This window comes from Lolium rigidum, chromosome 6 (assembly GCF_022539505.1).
Source record: "Lolium rigidum isolate FL_2022 chromosome 6, APGP_CSIRO_Lrig_0.1, whole genome shotgun sequence".
NCBI classification, from domain to species: domain Eukaryota; kingdom Viridiplantae; phylum Streptophyta; class Magnoliopsida; order Poales; family Poaceae; genus Lolium; species Lolium rigidum.
Genome location: NC_061513.1, coordinates 94,264,281 through 94,284,149, shown reverse-complemented (window position 1 = coordinate 94,284,149; position 19,869 = coordinate 94,264,281). Strand labels below are relative to the sequence as shown.

The 19,869-nt window shown below is 44.9% G+C and overlaps 1 protein-coding gene across 1 annotated transcript; it reads right to left on the bottom strand.

Annotated features, from left to right (window-relative positions):
* Positions 1 to 16,217: 16,217 nt before the first annotated feature.
* Positions 16,218 to 18,208, bottom strand: LOC124662976 (transcription factor WRKY45-1-like). Its single transcript, XM_047200745.1, has 3 exons — positions 17,829 to 18,208; positions 17,651 to 17,737; positions 16,218 to 16,881 (listed from the first exon to the last, which is right to left on the bottom strand). The coding sequence occupies exons 1-3, from the start codon at positions 18,206 to 18,208 to the stop codon at positions 16,347 to 16,349; spliced, it is 1,002 nt and encodes a 333-aa protein (XP_047056701.1). The 3' UTR covers positions 16,218 to 16,346.
* Positions 18,209 to 19,869: the final 1,661 nt, after the last annotated feature.

Below are 19,869 nucleotides of genomic sequence, written 5' to 3'. Positions count from 1 at the left end.
CCCCAATCTTTGTGTAAGGCCCGGTTTCCGCCTCGAAGGAAATCCCTTAGTGGAACCGTGACCTAGGCCTTTGTGGCGAGGGTCACCGGAGAACAAGGTGAGGCGCCTTCGTGGCGTTCGGTGTGTGGTGTGAGTACCGCATCTTGGGGTGAGGCCTTTGTGGCGTTGGTGTGCATCGAGCAACCACACCTCAAGGTGAGCCTCTTGTGGCGTTCGGGAGCACTAAGCAACCGCACCTCTCCACCGGAGATTAGCACTCGCAAGAGTGTGAACTCCGGGATAAATCATCGTCTCCCGCGTGCCTCGGTTATCTCTATACTCGAGCTCTTTACTTATGCACTTTACCTTGTGATAGCCATCGTGCTTGAAGTTATATATATCTTGCTATCACATACTTGCTTGTATTGCTTAGCATAAGTTGTTGGTGCACATAGGTGAACCATTGCTTAGAATAAGTTGTTGGTGCACATAGGTGAACAATAGTATATAGGCTTTGGGCTTGACAAAGTAAACGCTAGTTTTATTCCGCATTTGTTAAGCCCATCTCGTAAAAGTTTTAAATCGCCTATTCACCCCCCCTCTAGGCGACATCCGTGTCCTTTCAATTGGTATCAGAGCAAGGTCTCTCATTCTTAGGCTTAACCGCCTTGAGAGTAAAGATGTCGGTTAGGAGATTAGTGCACAATAACTTGTTTATATTTGATGGCACAAATTATGATCTATGGAAAATTTATGTGCTTAATATTTTACGGCGTATGTCCCCGGACATGGAGCGATTTCTTATCATGGGTTTTTCTTCTCCTAAGGATCCCCAAAATTTATCTTATGAGGAGAAGAAAAAATCTTGTCTCGATGCTCTTGCTTCTCATGTGTTTTCCATTGTTGTGAGCAATGTAGTTACTTCTTCAATCATGCCTTTTGGGAGCGCTCATGAATTATGGACAAAGCTTCAAGACAAATATGATGTGTCCAATATTATTGAGGATGATTGTATTGCTTCCACTTCCGGCCGTGATGAGTTCTCATCTTCATCCACTTCACCAAAGTGTGGTAAGACACAAGGTAATGATATGGTGAGTGGTGATGAAAATTGCAATTTTGATATTGAGCTTACTATTGATGATTCTTCATCTCTATCTCATTGCAATGCTTCATCTTTGGACTTAAACACATCTAGCACTAGAAATGATTTACATGCTTGTGTTGATAGTCCTTGCATATCATGTGTAAGTTGCTTGAAAAAATGTAATGATGATATGCTTGCATTGTCTTGTGGCCATGATAAAAATGATTCTATTTCCTCTAGTTGTTGTGTGTCTAACAATGTAGAGGAAACCAAAGATTCTTTTGGTCAAGACAAGATCTTGAAAGGAGCCTCAAGTAACTCCTCATCTTTATCTCACGGTCCTCATATATGCCTTATGGCCAAGGGTTCCACGGTACCTCCTACCATGGAACCTAATATGTCTCGTGGTGATAAGAATGAGGATGAATATGAAGAAGAGGATTGGGTTGTCTCTCTACGCGATAAAGGTGAGAGTGTATTCAAGGTTCTTTACAAAGATAAAATTGCTAGCTCTCACTTCTTTGAAATCTTGACTACCGCTATTGAGAGCCAAAAACTTATTTGGATGCATGAGAACACCATTGATAAAAAGGGTGCTCTTGAACGAGAGTATGCCGATGATGTAGCATCACTAAAGAATGATCTTGAAGAAGAACAAGAGACCGTAGCCTCTCTTGCAGAGCAACTTGAAACCCTTGAAGTGTCTCAAAATGAAATAGTTTCTAAACTCACTAAGGAAAGAGACCATGCTAAAGCTCAAGTAAAATTGCTTAAAAAGGAAAATTCCAAAGTTGGTGTTGGTCATGATAAACTTGTTAAGGATCTAGATGATCTAGACAAGGCCCACAAGGTCTTGGAGAGCGAACACTCTATCTTCACCAAGTCCCATGAGCAACTTCAAGCTTCCTATTTAAAAGAGCATGCTATGTTACCATCTCTTCTTAATATGTCTTGTGATGATGCTTGTGCTACTATCTCTACTTCTTGTGAAGCATCTATCTTGAAGGAGAATGTTGAGCTAAGGGCTCAACTTGAATTGCTAACTAGCAATTATGGGAAATTGGAAGAAAATCATGGAAAGCTTTCTAGCTCCCATGAGGACCTTCTAGCCTCTCATGATAGGCTAAAGTTAGCTCATGAGGCTATCATATCAAAGGAAACACCTTGTGAGCCTCATGTGGATACTAGCACTACTACTCAAAATGCTATATTGCAATGTGCTAGTCCTTGTAATTCATCCACTCATAGTATCGCTAAATCTTGTGATGAATTATCTTCCTTGCCTTGTTGCTCTAACAATAAAGGTTCTACTTCCTCTAGTACTTGTGTTGTTACTAACCATGTAGAGGAAATCAAAGAGCTCAAGGCCCAAGTCACTTCTTTGAAGACCGACTTGGTAAAGAGTCAAGAAGGGAAATGCAAACTTGACACGATGTTAAGTGTGCAACAATCCCCCAATGACAAGAGTGGACTTGGATTCAACTCCAACAACAAGAACAAGTCCAAGAACAACAAGATTAAGAAGGTCCAATTACAAGTCAAAGACCCGGCCAAGATTGTTTGCTTCAAGTGCAATATTGAAGGGCACCATGTTAGATCTTGCCCTTTGAAGAAGAAGCAAAAAGGGAAGCGGCCTCAAGCTCAAACTCATATTCAACCTCAAGTTGAAAAAATGCCACTTCCCAAGAAGAAACAAGCCAATGCTCCCATTGTGGAGAAACCTAGTGAGAAGAAGGAGAAGAAAAGAACTTGCTACATATGCCGTGAGAAGGGCCACATCTCCTCCTTGTGCACTGTTGGTACCTCATCCAACTCTATCACCATTGATGATGCTTATTCTCTTCGTAAGGATGAGGGTGGCAATGTGTTTGCCAAATTTGTTGGTGCTCAAAGTGGTGTCAAGAAAAGAACCATTTGGGTTGCCAAGCCTATTGTGACTAACCTCTTAGGACCCAACTTAGTTGGGGACCAACAATCCAAAACTCGATCAATAGGTGCTTGTTGGAGGGCATTGGAGACTTGGCTACATCATGAAGAATTAAGGGATCTTCATCATTTATATTATATCAAGCCAAGTCTTTTGATTATCTTGCTACTATCATATATACAATGTTCCTCCTTGCGGTAACATGTTCTCAACTCATTTATATTGAAAGTTACTCGCCCCTTTGCATGTGTTAGTTTTGTTCCTAACATGTGTTTGTATATGTTGTGCTTCCTACTTGCTTTTTTTGAGAAATCAAGTCTATGCATGTTGGGTTGCACACCATGTATTTGTGTTTGTGTTGGAGCCTCTTTGCATCTTGTTGTATCTTATATGGCTCTTATGAGCAATTAATGGACTATCCCATTTTGGGGAAGTGATATTCCTTTGGGAATTTCATGATCCTAACAATGTGTGTACATGAGGAATATCACTTAGAATTGATATTGCAAGATTATCTAGTCTCTATGTGGTATGTCATATTCATGAGAAATTCAAATTCTATTGTCCATTAATATCTCTAGTTGGATCTTTTGCCTCTTGTGAAAATAAATTCCTTATCACATTATGGGGGAGTAATAAGCTTTGTGCATATTACAAGCCTAGAAAATGTGAACATTTGAGGTTGTGTCACATAGAATTGATATCGTAAATTATCTCTCTCCTATGTGGTATGTTTGCTCAAACAAGCTCCAATTTGCTTAAATGGCTTCATTGCTAATATCTTTGTGGATCTTATTTGTGAAAGTTTTTCTTGGCATGGTTTTTCACAATGTGTCCCTCAATACATTTTTGGAAAACCATGTGCTTCAAGTCATACTATTAATTGCTTTGCATGTTGGTATGAATACTATTAATTGCTTTGCATGTTGGTATGAATACTATTAATTGCTTTGCATGTTGGTATGAATACTATTAATTGCCTTGCATGTTGGTATGACTAAATGAAGCTATCAAGAAACTATCTTTGCATGATGGTTAACTCTTATCTTTTACCATATGCTTTGTTCGTTGTAAATATGATCTTATGTATACTTACAAACTACCACCAGGAAATATTTCCTAATACCTCTTGTCCTAGGACAATTGGTAATCAATTATGAGGTAGATATTTATTGATCATATCTACATTGGCTCTTGTATTTATATTGCCTTATTTATTGCCATGAATTTGTTGTGCTTTGACTCCCATGTGTCTTCCTTGCATCTTATGGATCTAATTTGTCTATTCAAACTTTCTTAGCATTTTTAGTAGATATAGGTAGCGTGATGATCCTAGTTTTGTGCATTTTGTATCAATATTCTAAATCCTAGATAATGCACTAATCTTGGGGGAGCTATCCTATATTTGTTATAATGCTTAAACTTCTCTTGATCTTTATCAAAAAATTGGTTTTGGGAGACATAAATTTTCTTTTTGGTACATTGTGCCATCATAAAAAGTGTCGAGGGTTTGGTTTATTTGTTGGAACCTTGCTCTCTTGGGAGTTGGTTATCTCATTCCTTTGTGCTTAGGTTTAATTAGCTTCTTATAATGAGATAAGTCTTTCGAGTCAATCTTGTGTTGATTTGATTCTTTGATATAATTTGGACAACCATTGTCTCTTGGTTTATTTGGTGTTTTGTCCAAATTGTATCTTCCTTTGGTTCTTGAAAGTATTGTGCATGCATATTTAATATATGTATATCTTATGGCATGTGTCACTTTCATTGATCCAATATATAGGGTAAACTCCATCAAATCCTAATTTGGCTAAGATGTGCATGAAATTCAATTTCATATCTATATGCACATAGAATTGTGGAGTTTGTCCTATATGTTGTAGTGTGTCTAACTACTTCGGACCCAATTAGTTTGGGGACCATTTTGTACTTACCTTTGTGTTATGTACAATGGATATGCACTACTAGGAAAAGGGCAATCAGTGGCGCACCACTTTTACCCATCAGTGGCGCACTAGTGGTGCGCCACTGTTATCACGCCACTGCTAACTTTTAGTAGTGGCGCACTAGTGGTGCGCCATTGCTATTTGGCTTAGCGAGTGGCGCACCGGTAGTGCGCCACTACTAGCTTCATGGTGCGCCACTCCTAAACGTCCGAGGTGCGCCACTCGGATAGAAAAAAGGTGCGCCACTACTAAAATTTGAAATTTCTAGATCCGGATCGGGATCCGGATCCGGATCCGGCACATTTCGTTTCGAATTTTTTTGGCTCGTTATTTTTTCTCGTTCTTGTTGCTAGAATTATTTTTGCAATGTTCATTCTCATTTTTCTTAGCCTAGCCGCCGGTGGTGATGGATGAGGGACGTAGGAGAGGTGAAGAGAGGTGAGGAGATGTAGGAGAGGATGAACAAGAGGACGAAAGCCAGAGGTAATGGAGGCTAGAGGGTCGCCTGAGGGTCGTCGGAGAGTAAGGAGGAGAGGAGAGGAGAGGAGGAGGTCGCTCGAGTAATGTCACCGGAGCTCGACATAGTGGAGGAGGTCGCCGGAGTGAAATGAGGAGAGGAGAGGAGGAGGTCGCCGGAGTGAAAGGAGGAGAGGAGAGGAGGAGGTCGCCGGAGTGAAAGGAGGAGAGGAGAGGAGGAGGTCGCCGGAGTGAAAGGAGGAGAGGAGAGGAGGAGGTCGCCGGAGTGAAAGGAGGAGAGGAGAGGAGAGGAGGAGAGCAGGAGGAGGAGAGGAGAATGAAAGCACGAGGAGGAGGGAGGAGGGAGGAGGGGGTTAAGTGGCCGGCTCCTCCATTTTGAAATTCGTGGGCGGGAAGCTTAGCAATGGCGCACCAAGGCATGGGTGCGCCACCGCTATTTTTTTTCTATTTTTTGCCCAAAATCTAAAACCTGAAAAAAGTCCTGTTTCTGTTTTGAATTTGACGAATCCATTTTTTCTCCAAACGGCCGTAGGCAGTTGAATTCGAATCGGAAATTTCGCGTAGATCGATTTTGATATAAAAAAGTTTTTCATCGGAGGTCGTATGCAACCAGAAATCCCGTTTTACCGAAACATGACGCCATTTTGCATAATATATCAAAATTCATTTTTTTCAATTTTTACTAAACCTAGATGACATATTACATGGGCATTTCAAAGGATTTAATTTTTTGAATTTTCTATCTATTTCTTTTATTTTTTGCAAACTCCAAAAGGCGATCCACGGGGGGGTGTGTGGAAATGTTTGGGCACCACTTAGCAGTGGCGCACCAAGCATGGTGCGCCACTACTAAGTGATGCCCAAACATTTACATCCTCCCCTTTACATAGTAATGGCGCACCATGTAGGGGTGCGCCACTGCTACAAAAAGTAGCTGTGGCGCACCTCTACACGGTGCGCCATTGCTATGTATAAAGCTGGGTCAAACCCATGGTCAAACTTAGTGGTGGCGCACCGCAGGAGAGGTGCGCCACTACTACATTTTTAATAGTGGCCCACCACTTTCCGGTGCGCCACTACTAAGTAGTAGTGGCGCACTGCCCTCTTGGTGCGCCACTAACACCCATCTTACGGCTATGCTTTTTCCTAGTAGTGATGCATTGGATGCTTGTCTCACTCTTGGAAAGAAGTGGTGACTCAATGGTAACTTGAGGCAAGCTAGGATGGTCAACGAACACATATCTACTACATCCACACCAATGCTATCTTGGTAACAAGTATCTTCTCATGCATACTTTTCTTGTATCCAACCTTATGGTTGCATCTTGGCATGAATCTCTTGATTTGCAAATGTTGTGCTTCTTGCAAAAGTCTTAATGAAACTTCTTTATTGTGAATGTGAGTAATTTGAGATGAGTGAATTTGTTGGTAAGTATTTTAAATCATGCTCATGATTCATCCATCCCAACTATGCCTATCTAGCAATTTTATTGCATATCAATTCCTCAAGGCTCTCACATGTGCAATATAGATGAAAGTGCAAATTTAGTTACTTCTTTTGGTATCCTCGTTTGTGATACTTGTTGCCTTTCTCAAATGCATCCCAACTATCTTCTATCCCTTGTTGATATTTTTGATGTATTTTATTTGTTTGTGGTTGAAATTCATGAATGTACAATAAGATAAAATTGAGCCTTTGGCCATGCTATTAAGCAAAAATTCTTATTGGTATATTGCATGACTTCGTCTTGGATATCATACTATTTTTCTTGCGTATCTATTTTGTGTGTGCATGTTTCTTTGTGGATAAATATCTTTGTGATATTGCCCACTTAGAGAAACTTATACACATAAGAGATGATACATCTCCTTTTGATATCTTATTTATTTATTGTGTGTTGATTGGTCATGCTAAGCAATATAATTCATTGAAGACTATGATGATGCTTTTTGCTCATCCTTGTAATAGTCTTATAATATGCTTTATCATGCCTTTCACATATCATCTTGGTTGAGCCTTTTATTATGGTGCCTCTTACTTGTTGCTCAACTATTTGTTTGTTGCAAGTGTTTAGCTTACTTTTCTATATATGATCTATTACAAATGTTTGTGTTTTAAATGAGGGAGTGAGGATTCCATGTTATGCATATTGTATTCAAATGCAACATTTTATTTTATGCATGTACATTGGGGAGCTTCCTCATTTGATTTAGAACACTATCTTGTGGTGATCATTAGAGTTTGATTCACTTGGTATCTTTTGTTTTTGAATGATATTATGGGAGTGATGATTCCATGTTTGTGCACTTTATACTCCAATGCAAATTGTCTAGTTTTGTGCACAAACCTTGGGAAGCTTCCTCATATTATTTAGAGCAATCTTCTTGATCTTATCATAATATCTATCTTTCTTTTGGTATCCTCTTTGTGGTTCATTTGGTTGCTTGCTTCATTTGTTGAAGCTTCTAGACTTTGTTATCTTTTTGCAATCTTTGATCCTATCTATAGTGTGATTCCTTCCGAATATTTGTCATTGGATATGTGCATTTGATTCCACTCAAATTATGAGAAATGCACACGCTATGGAGGAACTCTCACTATATTGGCCTTCTAATTTTTTCACCCATTTCGGCAATTGGTGCCAATGGGGGAGAAGTTTGGAGGGTTTAAGGGAATTTGGTTATGTCTTTGCTTTGTGCTTAAGCATGTGCCTTTATTGCATTGCATCTTGTTGCTTTGCATAGTTGAATATTTAGAGGAAACTCCACTAGGCTTTGAATGCCAATATATGCAATGAAAGTCAAGATCATTCACACATGCATATATTATGGGGGAGTTTGCTCTATATATTCAACTTATTTGTTACTTAAATTCCTTATATAAACCCTCTCAAAGAGATTGTCATCAATTACCAAAATGGGGGAGATTGAAAGTGCATGGAGCCCCCATGTGTGGTTTTGGTAATTAATGACAATCCATATGGACTAATGTTTGCATTGAGTTATATTTGTAGGAGTTGTCCATAGGCAATTCTTGAACCATATGTTGGCTTCAAGGTTGCAATAAGAAGAATTTGATGAAGGATATCAAGTGTCAAGTATGTCTTGAAGATGAAGATGTAGTGAGCCCTCAAGTTACTTCAAGACATCAACATGATGAAGAATGAAGAAATGTAGTGCAAGTTCAAGATAAGCCAACTCGAAGAGTTCATAAGCTTGAAGCTTGCCATGGAGAAATGATGTGCAAGTTCAAGATGAGCCATCTCGAAGAGATCCTTTGCTTGAGTCTTGCCATCCATATGGTGATCATGGATATGTGAAGATGCGCCGAAGAAGAAGCTCTCCCATGGTGGATTATGGGGGAGCAATCCACATGGTGGTCATGGTTATGCGAAGATGCGCCGAAGAAGAAGCTCTCCCATGGTGGTTTATGGGGGAGCAATCTACAAGACTTCGTCAAGCAAGCACAAGCAAGAAATGCGTTCCATCTTGTTGAGGTCAAGATCGTCGTCATCAAGCTCAAGTGGAATGCGCAAGTATAAGGTTTGCTCTTGATAGGGTTTCTTTCTCACCGGTCTCATAGTGTAGTTGGAGACCGGTTTATAGTTTAGTTGCCGTACTATCAAGAGGGCTCTCGAGTGAGTAACTCGATCGTATCGTTCGGAGAGAGCTCAAACCTTTGCATCCTTGCATCATCTTTCTTGGTTGTCATTTGGACCTTATCCATGTGATGTTTTAGAGCTTGTGCTTATTCTCATGACAAGCTCTAGTTCATCGAAAACGGATTTCGCATAGATCACTTGTTGCGTTTTCGAGTTTGGTTCATCATCTTTCTTGGTTGTCATTTGGATCTTATCCATGTGATGATTTAGAGCTTGTGCTTATTCTCATGACAAGCTCTAGTTCATCGAAAACGGATTTCGCATAGATCACTTGTTGCGTTTTCGAGTTTGGTTCATCATCTTTCTTGGTTGTCATTTGGATCTTATCCATGTGATGATTTAGAGCTTGTGCTTATTCTCATGACAAGCTCTAGTTCATCAAGAATGGTTTTTTGCACGGGCAACTTGTTGCATTTTCGAGATTGGAGGTTTTACCGTTATGTCTTTTTTAGATAGGTCAAACCTTTCATCATTTGTTTCTATCCTCCCTTGTTGGACTATGATGGTTTCCTGCATGATCTTGTAGAGCTTGTTCCTAGCTTCAAAACAAGCCCAAGATCATCAAAATCGGAGTCCGGATGCTAAAGTTATGCCCGTTTTAGTTTTGGTGTTTCTGCAGTTTACTTGGGCCGGATATTTCGGAAATATCCGGCCCCCTCGAAATCGGCTAAGGACCTGGGGAATTGCTGCTCAGTATAGGGGCCGGACTTTTGGCCGGATTTTGACCAGGTTTTTTCCCTGAGGCCGGATTATCCGGGGGCGGATTATCCGGCCCCAACTTAGGCCGGATTATCCGGCCCTCGAAAGTCTGCAACGGCTCGATTTTCTTGGGGGGTATAAATACCCCCTTCTTCCTCCTTGGGCTGTTGCTTCTTCTACTCTCTCTCTCCTCCATTGTTGTTCTTGAGAAGCTTGCCCTATCTCTCTATCCCTCCATGATTCTTGCCCATTTTGAGGGAAAAGAGAGAGGAGATCTAGATCCACACTTTAACCAAACCAAATCATCTCTTTGTGAGTGAATCTTTGGGATCTAGATCTTGGAGAATTTTGTGTTCTCCTCTTTGTTCTTCCTCTCTTATTCCCCCAATAGCTTTTGTAGCTTTGTTGGAATTTGAGAGAGAAGGACTTGAGCATCTTTGTGGTGTTCTTGCCATTGCATTTGGTGCATCGGTTTGAGTTCTCCACGGTGATTCGTGGAGGTGAAAGCAAGAAGGTTGTTACTCTTGGGTTCTTGGAACCCTAGACGGATTCTAGGCCTTTGTGGCGATTTGTTGGGAGCCTCCAATTAAGTTGTGGATGTGTGCCCCAATCTTTGTGTAAGGCCCGGTTTCCGCCTCGAAGGAAATCCCTTAGTGGAACCGTGACCTAGGCCTTTGTGGCGAGGGTCACCGGAGATCTAGGTGAGGCGCCTTCGTGGCGTTCGGTGTGTGGTGTGAGTACCGCATCTTGGGGTGAGGCCTTTGTGGCGTTGGTGTGCATCGAGCAACCACACCTCAAGGTGAGCCTCTTGTGGCGTTCGGGAGCACTAAGCAACCGCACCTCTCCACCGGAGATTAGCACTCGCAAGAGTGTGAACTCCGGGATAAATCATCGTCTCCCGCGTGCCTCGGTTATCTCTATACTCGAGCTCTTTACTTATGCACTTTACCTTGTGATAGCCATCGTGCTTGAAGTTATATATATCTTGCTATCACATACTTGCTTGTATTGCTTAGCCTAAGTTGTTGGTGCACATAGGTGAACCATTGCTTAGAATAAGTTGTTGGTGCACATAGGTGAACAATAGTATATAGGCTTTGGGCTTGACAAAGTAAACACTAGTTTTATTCCGCATTTGTTAAGCCCATCTCGTAAAAGTTTTAAATCGCCTATTCACCCCCCCCCCCCTCTAGGCGACATCTGTGACCTTTCACAAGTCCATTGAGGTTGCGGTAGGATCGGGCAACCCTGGTCTTGCTCGATGAGAAGCTTCCTTGGGTCTACGGGTTGTGTACTCCCTCGTCATGTCGCGCGAGAAAGGAGACACCCGATCTCTTGGTATGAATCTTCTTCCTCCGAGAAGGAGGAGGAGAAGAGATCGGGACGATCAGCAGCGGGGTCTTCTCGGGATACCGTGGATGGCCTACAACTAGGGTTTGGTCTTTTGAGAGTCCGGGAGCCAGAGAGAGACGGGAGTGTCGTGATCTTACAGCTACACGCGTGGGCCTATTGGGCTGCTAAACTTGGCATCGAAATTTTTCAAAATGTTTGTTTACGATGAGACTGCTTATCAACAAAATATATGTATGCATTCCCTCCTATTCAAATTAACTGACTCAACTAACAAAGCTGAGCCAATTAATATGAATCGGAGGGAGTATATCCGTTGCCACAAATATTGGAAACTTGCTTTGAAAATAGCCATTGCAATGCGTACGGACCAAATGGGGTTTGTCCGACACGACATCCTATGGGCACGCGTAAATTTGTTTAACCGTAATCGTGTCGTTGACATTGATATATTAGGTGTCTGGTGTCCATAGTGTCACTATGTACTAGTTTAAAAGTGGAGGGAGTAGCGCGCACAACGGGTGGCCTCGATGCGTGCCATTGAGGACCCAAATGACATACCAGGGCTATCACTGGCCCTAGCGGACTTAGCAAGCAACGACGAAGGTTGGTGCGCCTCGCCGTTTGTTGGCCTCGTCTTGTCTATGGAGGGCACATGCAACCTCCTCGACCTCATGTGCCACAACGGTGGTGCTGGAAGAGCGGTGACGCCGACCCTAGCGGGGTCGTCAAAGACTACAAGCCTGACTACGATGATGCCTACGAGTGGTTCGTCATCGGCCGTCGCGACGATGAGAAGATTTAGGTCTAGTTTTTGTTTGAATTTAGTTGAACTTTACTCCTATTTGGCATAGATATAAATATTTTTGAATGAAATGCAAAGTTCAAATGAATGTTAGTTGAATCGCCCTAATCTGCTTGCTTGGCCACAAGAAAGAAAAAAGAGGGGACCCGCAATAGAAGCGCGTAGGAAGGAAGATGTTACACTACGGGAAAAACTGCAGTTGCCGTGCATTGCATCTTTGCCGTGTGTTTCCGCACGGCAAAGATTTCTTTGCCGTGCGCACGTAGAAAAACGCACGGCAAAGATTTTGGCCACGGCAAACACAGACATGAGCGCACGACAAAGATTTGATTCACGGCAACAACGGAAGAGAGCGCACGGCAAAGAAAGTTGAACGGCAAAGAACCAACATAGCGCACGGTAAAGATAGGCTACACGGCAAAGACGCTGGCACACGGCAAAGCACAAAAGGCATCGCCGTGCACGCCTTTGCCTAGTGTTTTTAACAAACGCACGGCAAAGCAAGTCTTTGCCTAGTGTTTTTAACAATCACACGGCAAAGCAAGTCTTTGCCTAGTGTAAGCGCACGGTAAAGATGTAAAAACTGGATTTCTTCTCAGCTCAAAAGGTGTGGTGTGGTATAGTTATCAACAAACGAACGCTTAGCTCAGTGGCAAGGTTGCACGCTTTCTCTACTCTGCGTCCTAGGTTCGAATCCCAGACCGATCAGTTTGGAGCTTTTTTTAGATAAACCATATTTAGCACACGGCAAAGAAGCAATCTTTGCCGTGCGGCGTCGCACGGCAAAGACCTTTGCCATGCAACATTGGCGAGGCGTACGGCAAAGAAGCCTTTACCGTGCGGTCTTTGCCGTGCGGCACGCACGGCAAAGCTTTGCCGTGCATATAAGGCAAAGAAAGTTTTTCCCGTAGTGTTAGTTTTAGCAGTGGGTGAATGATTATCACGTGCTGGCCGGCCGGGAAGATGCTCACCATCGATCGGGCGGCAACGCGGGTGACGTCCGACGCGGCGGCATTTCGTGACGCGCGCGCGCATGACGTCACCTTCGGACAAAGCACACAACAGACATCGTACAGCTTTCCACAGGAGAACTCGGATGATGTGCTGACCGATCGAGCAAGCGATGGTTTCGTTCCTTAACTCACGGTTTCTTTCACACACACACACACACCCAACGCACGCACCTGTCTGTATTGCTGGCGGCTCTCCACAAAGTAAGCAAACTACGTCTGGTCAACCAGGTCGGTCGGTCGATCGATAAGGTCACACTAGCTTAGGGCTAAAGCAATCGAGATCGTCGCAATCTCGCACGACGAATGTTGGAAAATCTGTCCCCTGACTCGTTAACATCAGCCAGTTATGACATGCCTAGTCTCGCCATGCCATGATGTTTTGAGAACGAGACAGGTATGTCATCGTCCTTTCAGAAAAATAGAATCGCATACTCCATCCGCTTCATATTACTTTAACGTTAATATAAATATATCTATTTTAGCATTAAGTAGAAAGAATCGGAGAGACTACTATTATTACTTGCTGTAAAAAGAACTACATAATAGTATATTACCTCTGAGTTTTGTATCATATAATTATCAAATGGAAATTTAACAAGTGATTTAGATTATCTTCATGCGGCCTCGAGGTTCACTTTTCCATGACATTTGGGAAATCACCTCGAGTCTAGTTTCTCTACCCGTCAGAACCAAGCGCTGGACGAGAGGCAACCCGATCGACTACTATCAAACTTCATAATATTCGAAGAAAAAACCCCCTCCCCTCTCCCGCGACCCGCCCCCCCCCCGCGGCGGTCGGGCCGCGCCCTTTCCCCGGCCGGCTCTCCCCTCTCCTCGCGCTCCCCCCCTTGCCGCCGCCGTCGGCGGGAGCCGCCGGGCCCTTGCCTGGGCGGTGCCGGCGGTGGCGGGCTCGGCTCTACCCGTCGCTGCGCTGGGGGCGTGGGGACCCTGGCGGGCGGCGGTGCACCTCGGCGGCGGCGGTCCGGCGCGGCGGGGTGGTTCCCGTGCGGCGGGTGGGTGGAGGAGCGGCGGCGCGACCCTTGGTGGCGGAGCAGCGTAGGCGGACGGCCATGGCAGGGCCTGCTCGGCCCAGATCTGGGCCCAGTTCGGGGCCCTGAGGGGCTGGGCCGGTGATGCTCCCTGGAGGTGGAGTAGATGCGACGGCGGTGGCTGGGTGGCGGTGGTACTCCGGCCGGCCTGCTGCAACGTGGTAGTGAGGTCTTTGCGGGCCTGTTTGGGCCCGGCCAGGCGGGTTTGACCTCGCTGCCATGTCCGATCGGCTACCGCGAAGGCGGTGGAGGTAGTTCCCTCCCGCTCGGCTGAGGTGCTGCTACCCCCGACCCGGCTGTCTCTCGTCTCTACGTCTAGGCCCTACTCCGGCGACCATAGCGAGACAACGTGGATGGCTTCAAGATCGCGGTGGCGTGTGCTGGTGGGCGGCAAGTCTGGTGGAGCACGTCGATTCGTCCGGGTTTGTGGGTTGGTGGACGGGAGAAATCTTGTCGGCAGGCCCGACACTGACGCGGTGACGCTCGCGGGTGTCGCCTTGCCTTCCTGAAGGGCGTCGATAGTCCCTCCTCCCCAATCCCTTCCGCGTATCGGGGGAAACCCTAGGACTAGTCCGGGCAGGAGTGGCGTCGTCGTCACTTTCCTTGTTGAAGGTGTTGCTTGATACGCGGCGCCTCGGCGTGCTAGGAGTGTGGTGGCATTCTCTGAAGGGCGCAGCGGTTGCGAGTCATCTTTGTTCTTGTCAAGCTGCCGGTGTCGGCTTTGTTTTCTCTTTCTTTTCTCCTGTGTTTCCTTTTGGGCTTGGTTGTGCTGTAGCCTAGCGTGCTTGTTGTATCGGTTGGTTGCTATATTAATATAGCGGGGCGAAAGCCTATTTCGAGAACCAAGCGCTGGCTTGGTGCCTACACCTCACCCGCCCGAGTTCGAATTGTAGGTGAAGCATTCGGAGTTTCGGACTAGCAGCATGATTATCTATATGAAAAAGTTCGATGGAAAGATCTTATCTATCTAACGACGTATAGTCAAGCGAATGACTGCTTGGGACTTGCCAGGAGCTTCTTCCTATTATGGAACAGGGATTAGCATGTTGATTTTGCCCTTTCCTTCGACAAAGATGCTCCACCAGTGGAATAATCAACCAGTTTTAATACGAATATACAGTTTCCTGTTTGGGTTCTTACCTTCGTGTGTCCAGACTTGTTAGTTCTAATATTTTAGCATCCTAATGTTGCCCTATACGAGATTTATTCGGGAAATCATTTAGTTTTTTAAATAGATGACGCTACCCTTTTAATACCTGATTTCCGAACTTCGTAAGGTCTCTACTTTAAAACGGAATGTCAAGGTTGCTAATCCGTCTTAACTTGTCTTGCTCTTGCCAGATATTTTGGAACTAGATCCTTGTTGTACTGCTGGTTATAACTTTTGTATACTAACTTGATAAAAATGTTTAATATATGAAAATATATATACGCGAAAAGTTACATCCGAATTCAAGCCAATTTTTAGATTCTCAAACTGCCAAACGGAAATATGAAAAACTTCAGATTTTAGGTATTTCCATTTTTTTATATGATACTAATATCAATGTGTGACATCATGACCAAAAGGTCAATACGATTGATATGATACTAATATTGTATCAATAAGGTGTGCTGGTATACTTGAAAGCTTGTTCGGAAGGAACTCAAAAGTTAAATGTGCTTGTGCTGAAGTAGTTTGAGAATGGGTTACGGATACTAGAGATTAAGTGTAGTTAGAGAGTAAATTGGTTAAATTACTAAAATATTAAATTTAAAAAAAAAACTAGCTTGAATGGAAAACACAAAGAAGGTACTCCACTAGACCGCACACGACACGTGCAGGCCTTTAGTCCCGGTTTATGTTACCAACCAAAACTAAAAATTCTTCAGCCCCAACCCTCGACTTGCCCGACAGAAAGGTCTTTACTCCCGAGTTGTGGACAATCGGGACTAAAGAAAAAGCCTTTAGTCCTTATTTTGTAGTTCCGGTTAAATAATCGGGACTAGAACCGGTTCGCAACCTGAACTATAGACCCTTTTTCTACTGGTGGAAGATATCAATTTGGACGCTCCTCAGCCTGATCAAACTTGACTTGAGCAACGCAGACCATAAGATTTAGTTGCATAGACTGGAACAATACTTGTATATAGCTAGGGAGTGACTGTATATGTATGGCCCGTACTTAGACGTACTCCTACATTGTATCAAACCTGATAGTAGTTGACAATAAGTAGGCTGAGTGGCTCTGTCATCATCTTCCTAAACACACACGATAAAACCGCCGCGCTCATGTAGACTCTCAAAACTCGATCTACGTATATTATCGATCGACATGATCGATCACGTTAGCTCACGCACTGACGCACCCCTCAAAGCAGCAGTTCGTGGTCACCTCCATAGGAATATGATGAGGATGCGCCGAAATACATCGTGTCCGACACATCGTAGTCCATGACATCCAGCCCGTCATCATCGCCCAACGACGCCGGCAGCTCAGCCGACGTCTCGATGGAAACAGCGGGTACGGGCGCGCCGTCTTGGCGAGGGCGTCCCTGCGACGACCATTCTTCCGGCGATCCGCCGCCGGGGTAGAGCTGTCTCCCCTGCAGCACGCAGGTGAGGGAGGAGACGAGCACCTGCTGCTCGAGCTCCTCCTTGCTCAGCTGCACGACGCCGCCCGGTTGCTGCCGCGAGAACCCCGCGGCGGCGGAGAAGTCGAGCATCTCCGTGGGACTACCTGTGGTCGCCTCAGGCTCCGCTACGGCCGGCGACGTGCGGTGGCAGGTGTGCTCGTGGACGTAGATGACGAGGTACATCCTGGGGCCGCCGTTGCTGTGCTGCTCCTGCACCTGCTTCGTCGCCGGGCAGCTGCGCTCGCGGTGGTAGCAGCATCGGAAGTAGCACCTGCGTGTATACAAGTGGGAGTAAGAAATACAATCTGTTTATCCTACACATGTAGGTGTACGTATACTAATAAGGTGATCTGATGTTAGCACATGGCGGCTAGCTGGCTGCTAGTGCTGACGTCGCTTCAAATTGATTAACTAGTTGCTAGTGACGTCGCTTCAAATGACTAATTAGACGCTTCTAACATGATACTAGTAGTAGGACAAATTAGTACTCTCCAAACGCAGACAGCGTAAAACACACGAGAATCCCGCGCGCCACAAAACGTAGCTATCGGGCACGAAAGGTTTGTTAAAAAAACATTCCCTTTTGGCGAGATGGAAACAACATCCTCCTAACCTGAATGAAAAAGAAAACAGGCGTCAGCATGAAAACTGACTTTATCTTTTGCTTCCCCTTCGAATGGACACTATTTCACTTCGGCGATGCTTTCAAACGTGTGGGTAAAGTGGGGATCTTTTTCGAGGTCGCTGCGTGTCAAGCGAGCGCAACATTTTGTGTTTGTCCAGGTTCCCCATCTCAAGCTGGTATCCAGAATCGGAATACTCAATCACATATACCCACGTTTTTTTTTCTGTTATCCTTCTACGCGCTGACTCTAGTCTAGAAGCGCCACGATCCAAACCTTACGCTTAGCCATTTCTTTCATGTTCTTTTGTTTGTCCTTCTTACAACGACATGGCAACTTAATCACTAATCCATTTGTTAGTTATTGAGATAAGTAAGATAGAATATATAGTATATATCCCATTACTGATTAGCTAACCTTGGGAAGCTTGTCCCCATGATCCTCTTCTGGCCATACTTCCTCCACTCGTAGCCATCCGAGTTGGGCGAGGGTGTCATGATGCTTCTGTTGAATAACAAATTAGATCCACACATAATCCATTCATCGACTTGTTCCTTCTATAATGGCAACGCATACTAGTAGCTAGACGACTCACTTTCTTGGCGCGCCGTCATCCCTAGCCCGGCGCGCGCCCGCGGCGGCGGCGGTGGCAACGGTCGCGTGGGGTGGCGCGGCGGCGGCGGTGGCAACGGTCGCGTGGGATGGCGCGGCGGCGGGGGCCGGGGCGGAGCCGTCCATGATGGAGATACAGAAGGTGAAGGCGCGGGACACCTCCTGCAGGATGAATGCGGCGGCGGCCTCGGCATGGCCCTGGCCGCGTAGCGCCCGCAGCACCTCCGCCTGCAGCAGCGCCGTCAGCTCCTGCCCGCGCGTCAGCTCCCTCACGACCGCGTCGTAGAACTGCTCGTCGGCCGCTGCCGAGCCGAAGCCAGTGGCGGCGCTGCCGTCCGCGTTGACGATGCTAGGCGCCTGCATGGTGCCACCTCGCGAGCTAAGTTGCCAGAGCACGTGTGCACAGTGCTGCGCGTGAGTTCGTTGGTGCGAGTTGAAAGACAGCTTTGGTGGCGGAAGTAGAGGACGGAGCTTTGGTTCAGCTCTTATAAAGAGGAGGAAGCGTCGTGGCAGCTGCGCAGCTCAGCCCAGGATGAGGTTGCGAGTGTTACCAGTAACCCGGGGGGCACGCTTTTACGCGGTCTCGCGGACTTGGTGTTCACGGTACAGGCGTACAGCAAGTCGTTGTTAAATACTACTCCTAGCTATGCACAGGGACATTTGCAAATAGAAACAGAAACAACCAAGGTAGCCTTCTGCTTCATACGCAAGAAAATAACAAAAGGATGAGCTCTGTATTCTGCAGGCGCATCCTCCTTTCTCAACTTTTGTGGTTGCTCGAATTTAAGAGAGTAAAGTAATTGGGAGCCCGCAGCTCCTTCGATGAAAATAATATGTTCCCAATTATACCATGTTTTAGCTTTTTCCTGAATCATATGTATCCGGACGCATTCTAGTGTATTTGTTTACTCATTTCAGTCTTCATATGTAATTCATATCAAAATATCTATAAAATTTTACCAAGAAAAAATTACCATATCTCTTTCACAACAAAACCCTTATTTTTCTTTTCTGATGACTCAAAGTAACATCATTTATGAAAAAACGTTTAAGTTTTCATGAGTTTGTTACAGGCAAGTAAATGTATCTTTGGTACCTCAAGTAATACTGAAGTCTACCAGGCAGATGCAGGATTCTCCCCTTTTTGGAAAAAAGGATCCATAGTATAATTGATAGGTAACTGCACCAGGCATACAAAAAGTTGTCATTTGGGTGCAGATCCATACAACTTTTTGCAAGTTGTGATGCAGTGGTACAAATAGTTGTATTTCGGGTGCAAAAATATACAAAACTATACAGAACTTGACACTTGTTCGCCACCCTGGCTATGGCCCAATTATAACTATTTAGCAAAAAAACCCTGTAGTTCGAAACAAATCGTAGCGTAGTATATCTAGCTTAACTAGGTTTGCCTTCCCTTGTGCCACAGATTTAGTGGGCAGTTGCCGATTTCCCCCGATCATTTTCCTTGTACAGAGGAAGGAGGCGAGCTTGTAGGCGACGTACACAGAGACTGAGGCAGTGGAGACGGAGACGTCGACCAAGTGACAATGGGCGATGATCCTTGTCATCGCAAATGGCGCGAAGATCCTCCGCAGTACGGTGAAAATGTTCTTCCCTAGAGCACCTCAATGCGGGTTTATCTCGGCGTAAGGCTTATCTCAGCGGCGTTGTGGATGACTTCGATTACTGCCCCCTCCCACCCCATGGAAATGAGATGATGTTGGTACTTATAGTGTGTAGGCATCATTTCCCCCATGATTCTTGCAGAAATCTTGACTTTAGATGGTGTCCTGTTTGAGAATCAACCTGTGTTTGGATGGTTAGGAGGGCAGTGGCACCCCCAACCCACCAGAGTTCAAATCCCAGATTTGACACTTTGGTGTTTCATAAAGGCGGAATATTCTCCAGTGGGAGGCGATGTTCCCGTCGACAGCGAGGCGTCTGTGGTGACTTCGTAAATCTCAATACCCGCCGGATCAATTCTTCGATGCAGTATCTTGGAGGTGCTCATAGGGGTAGGG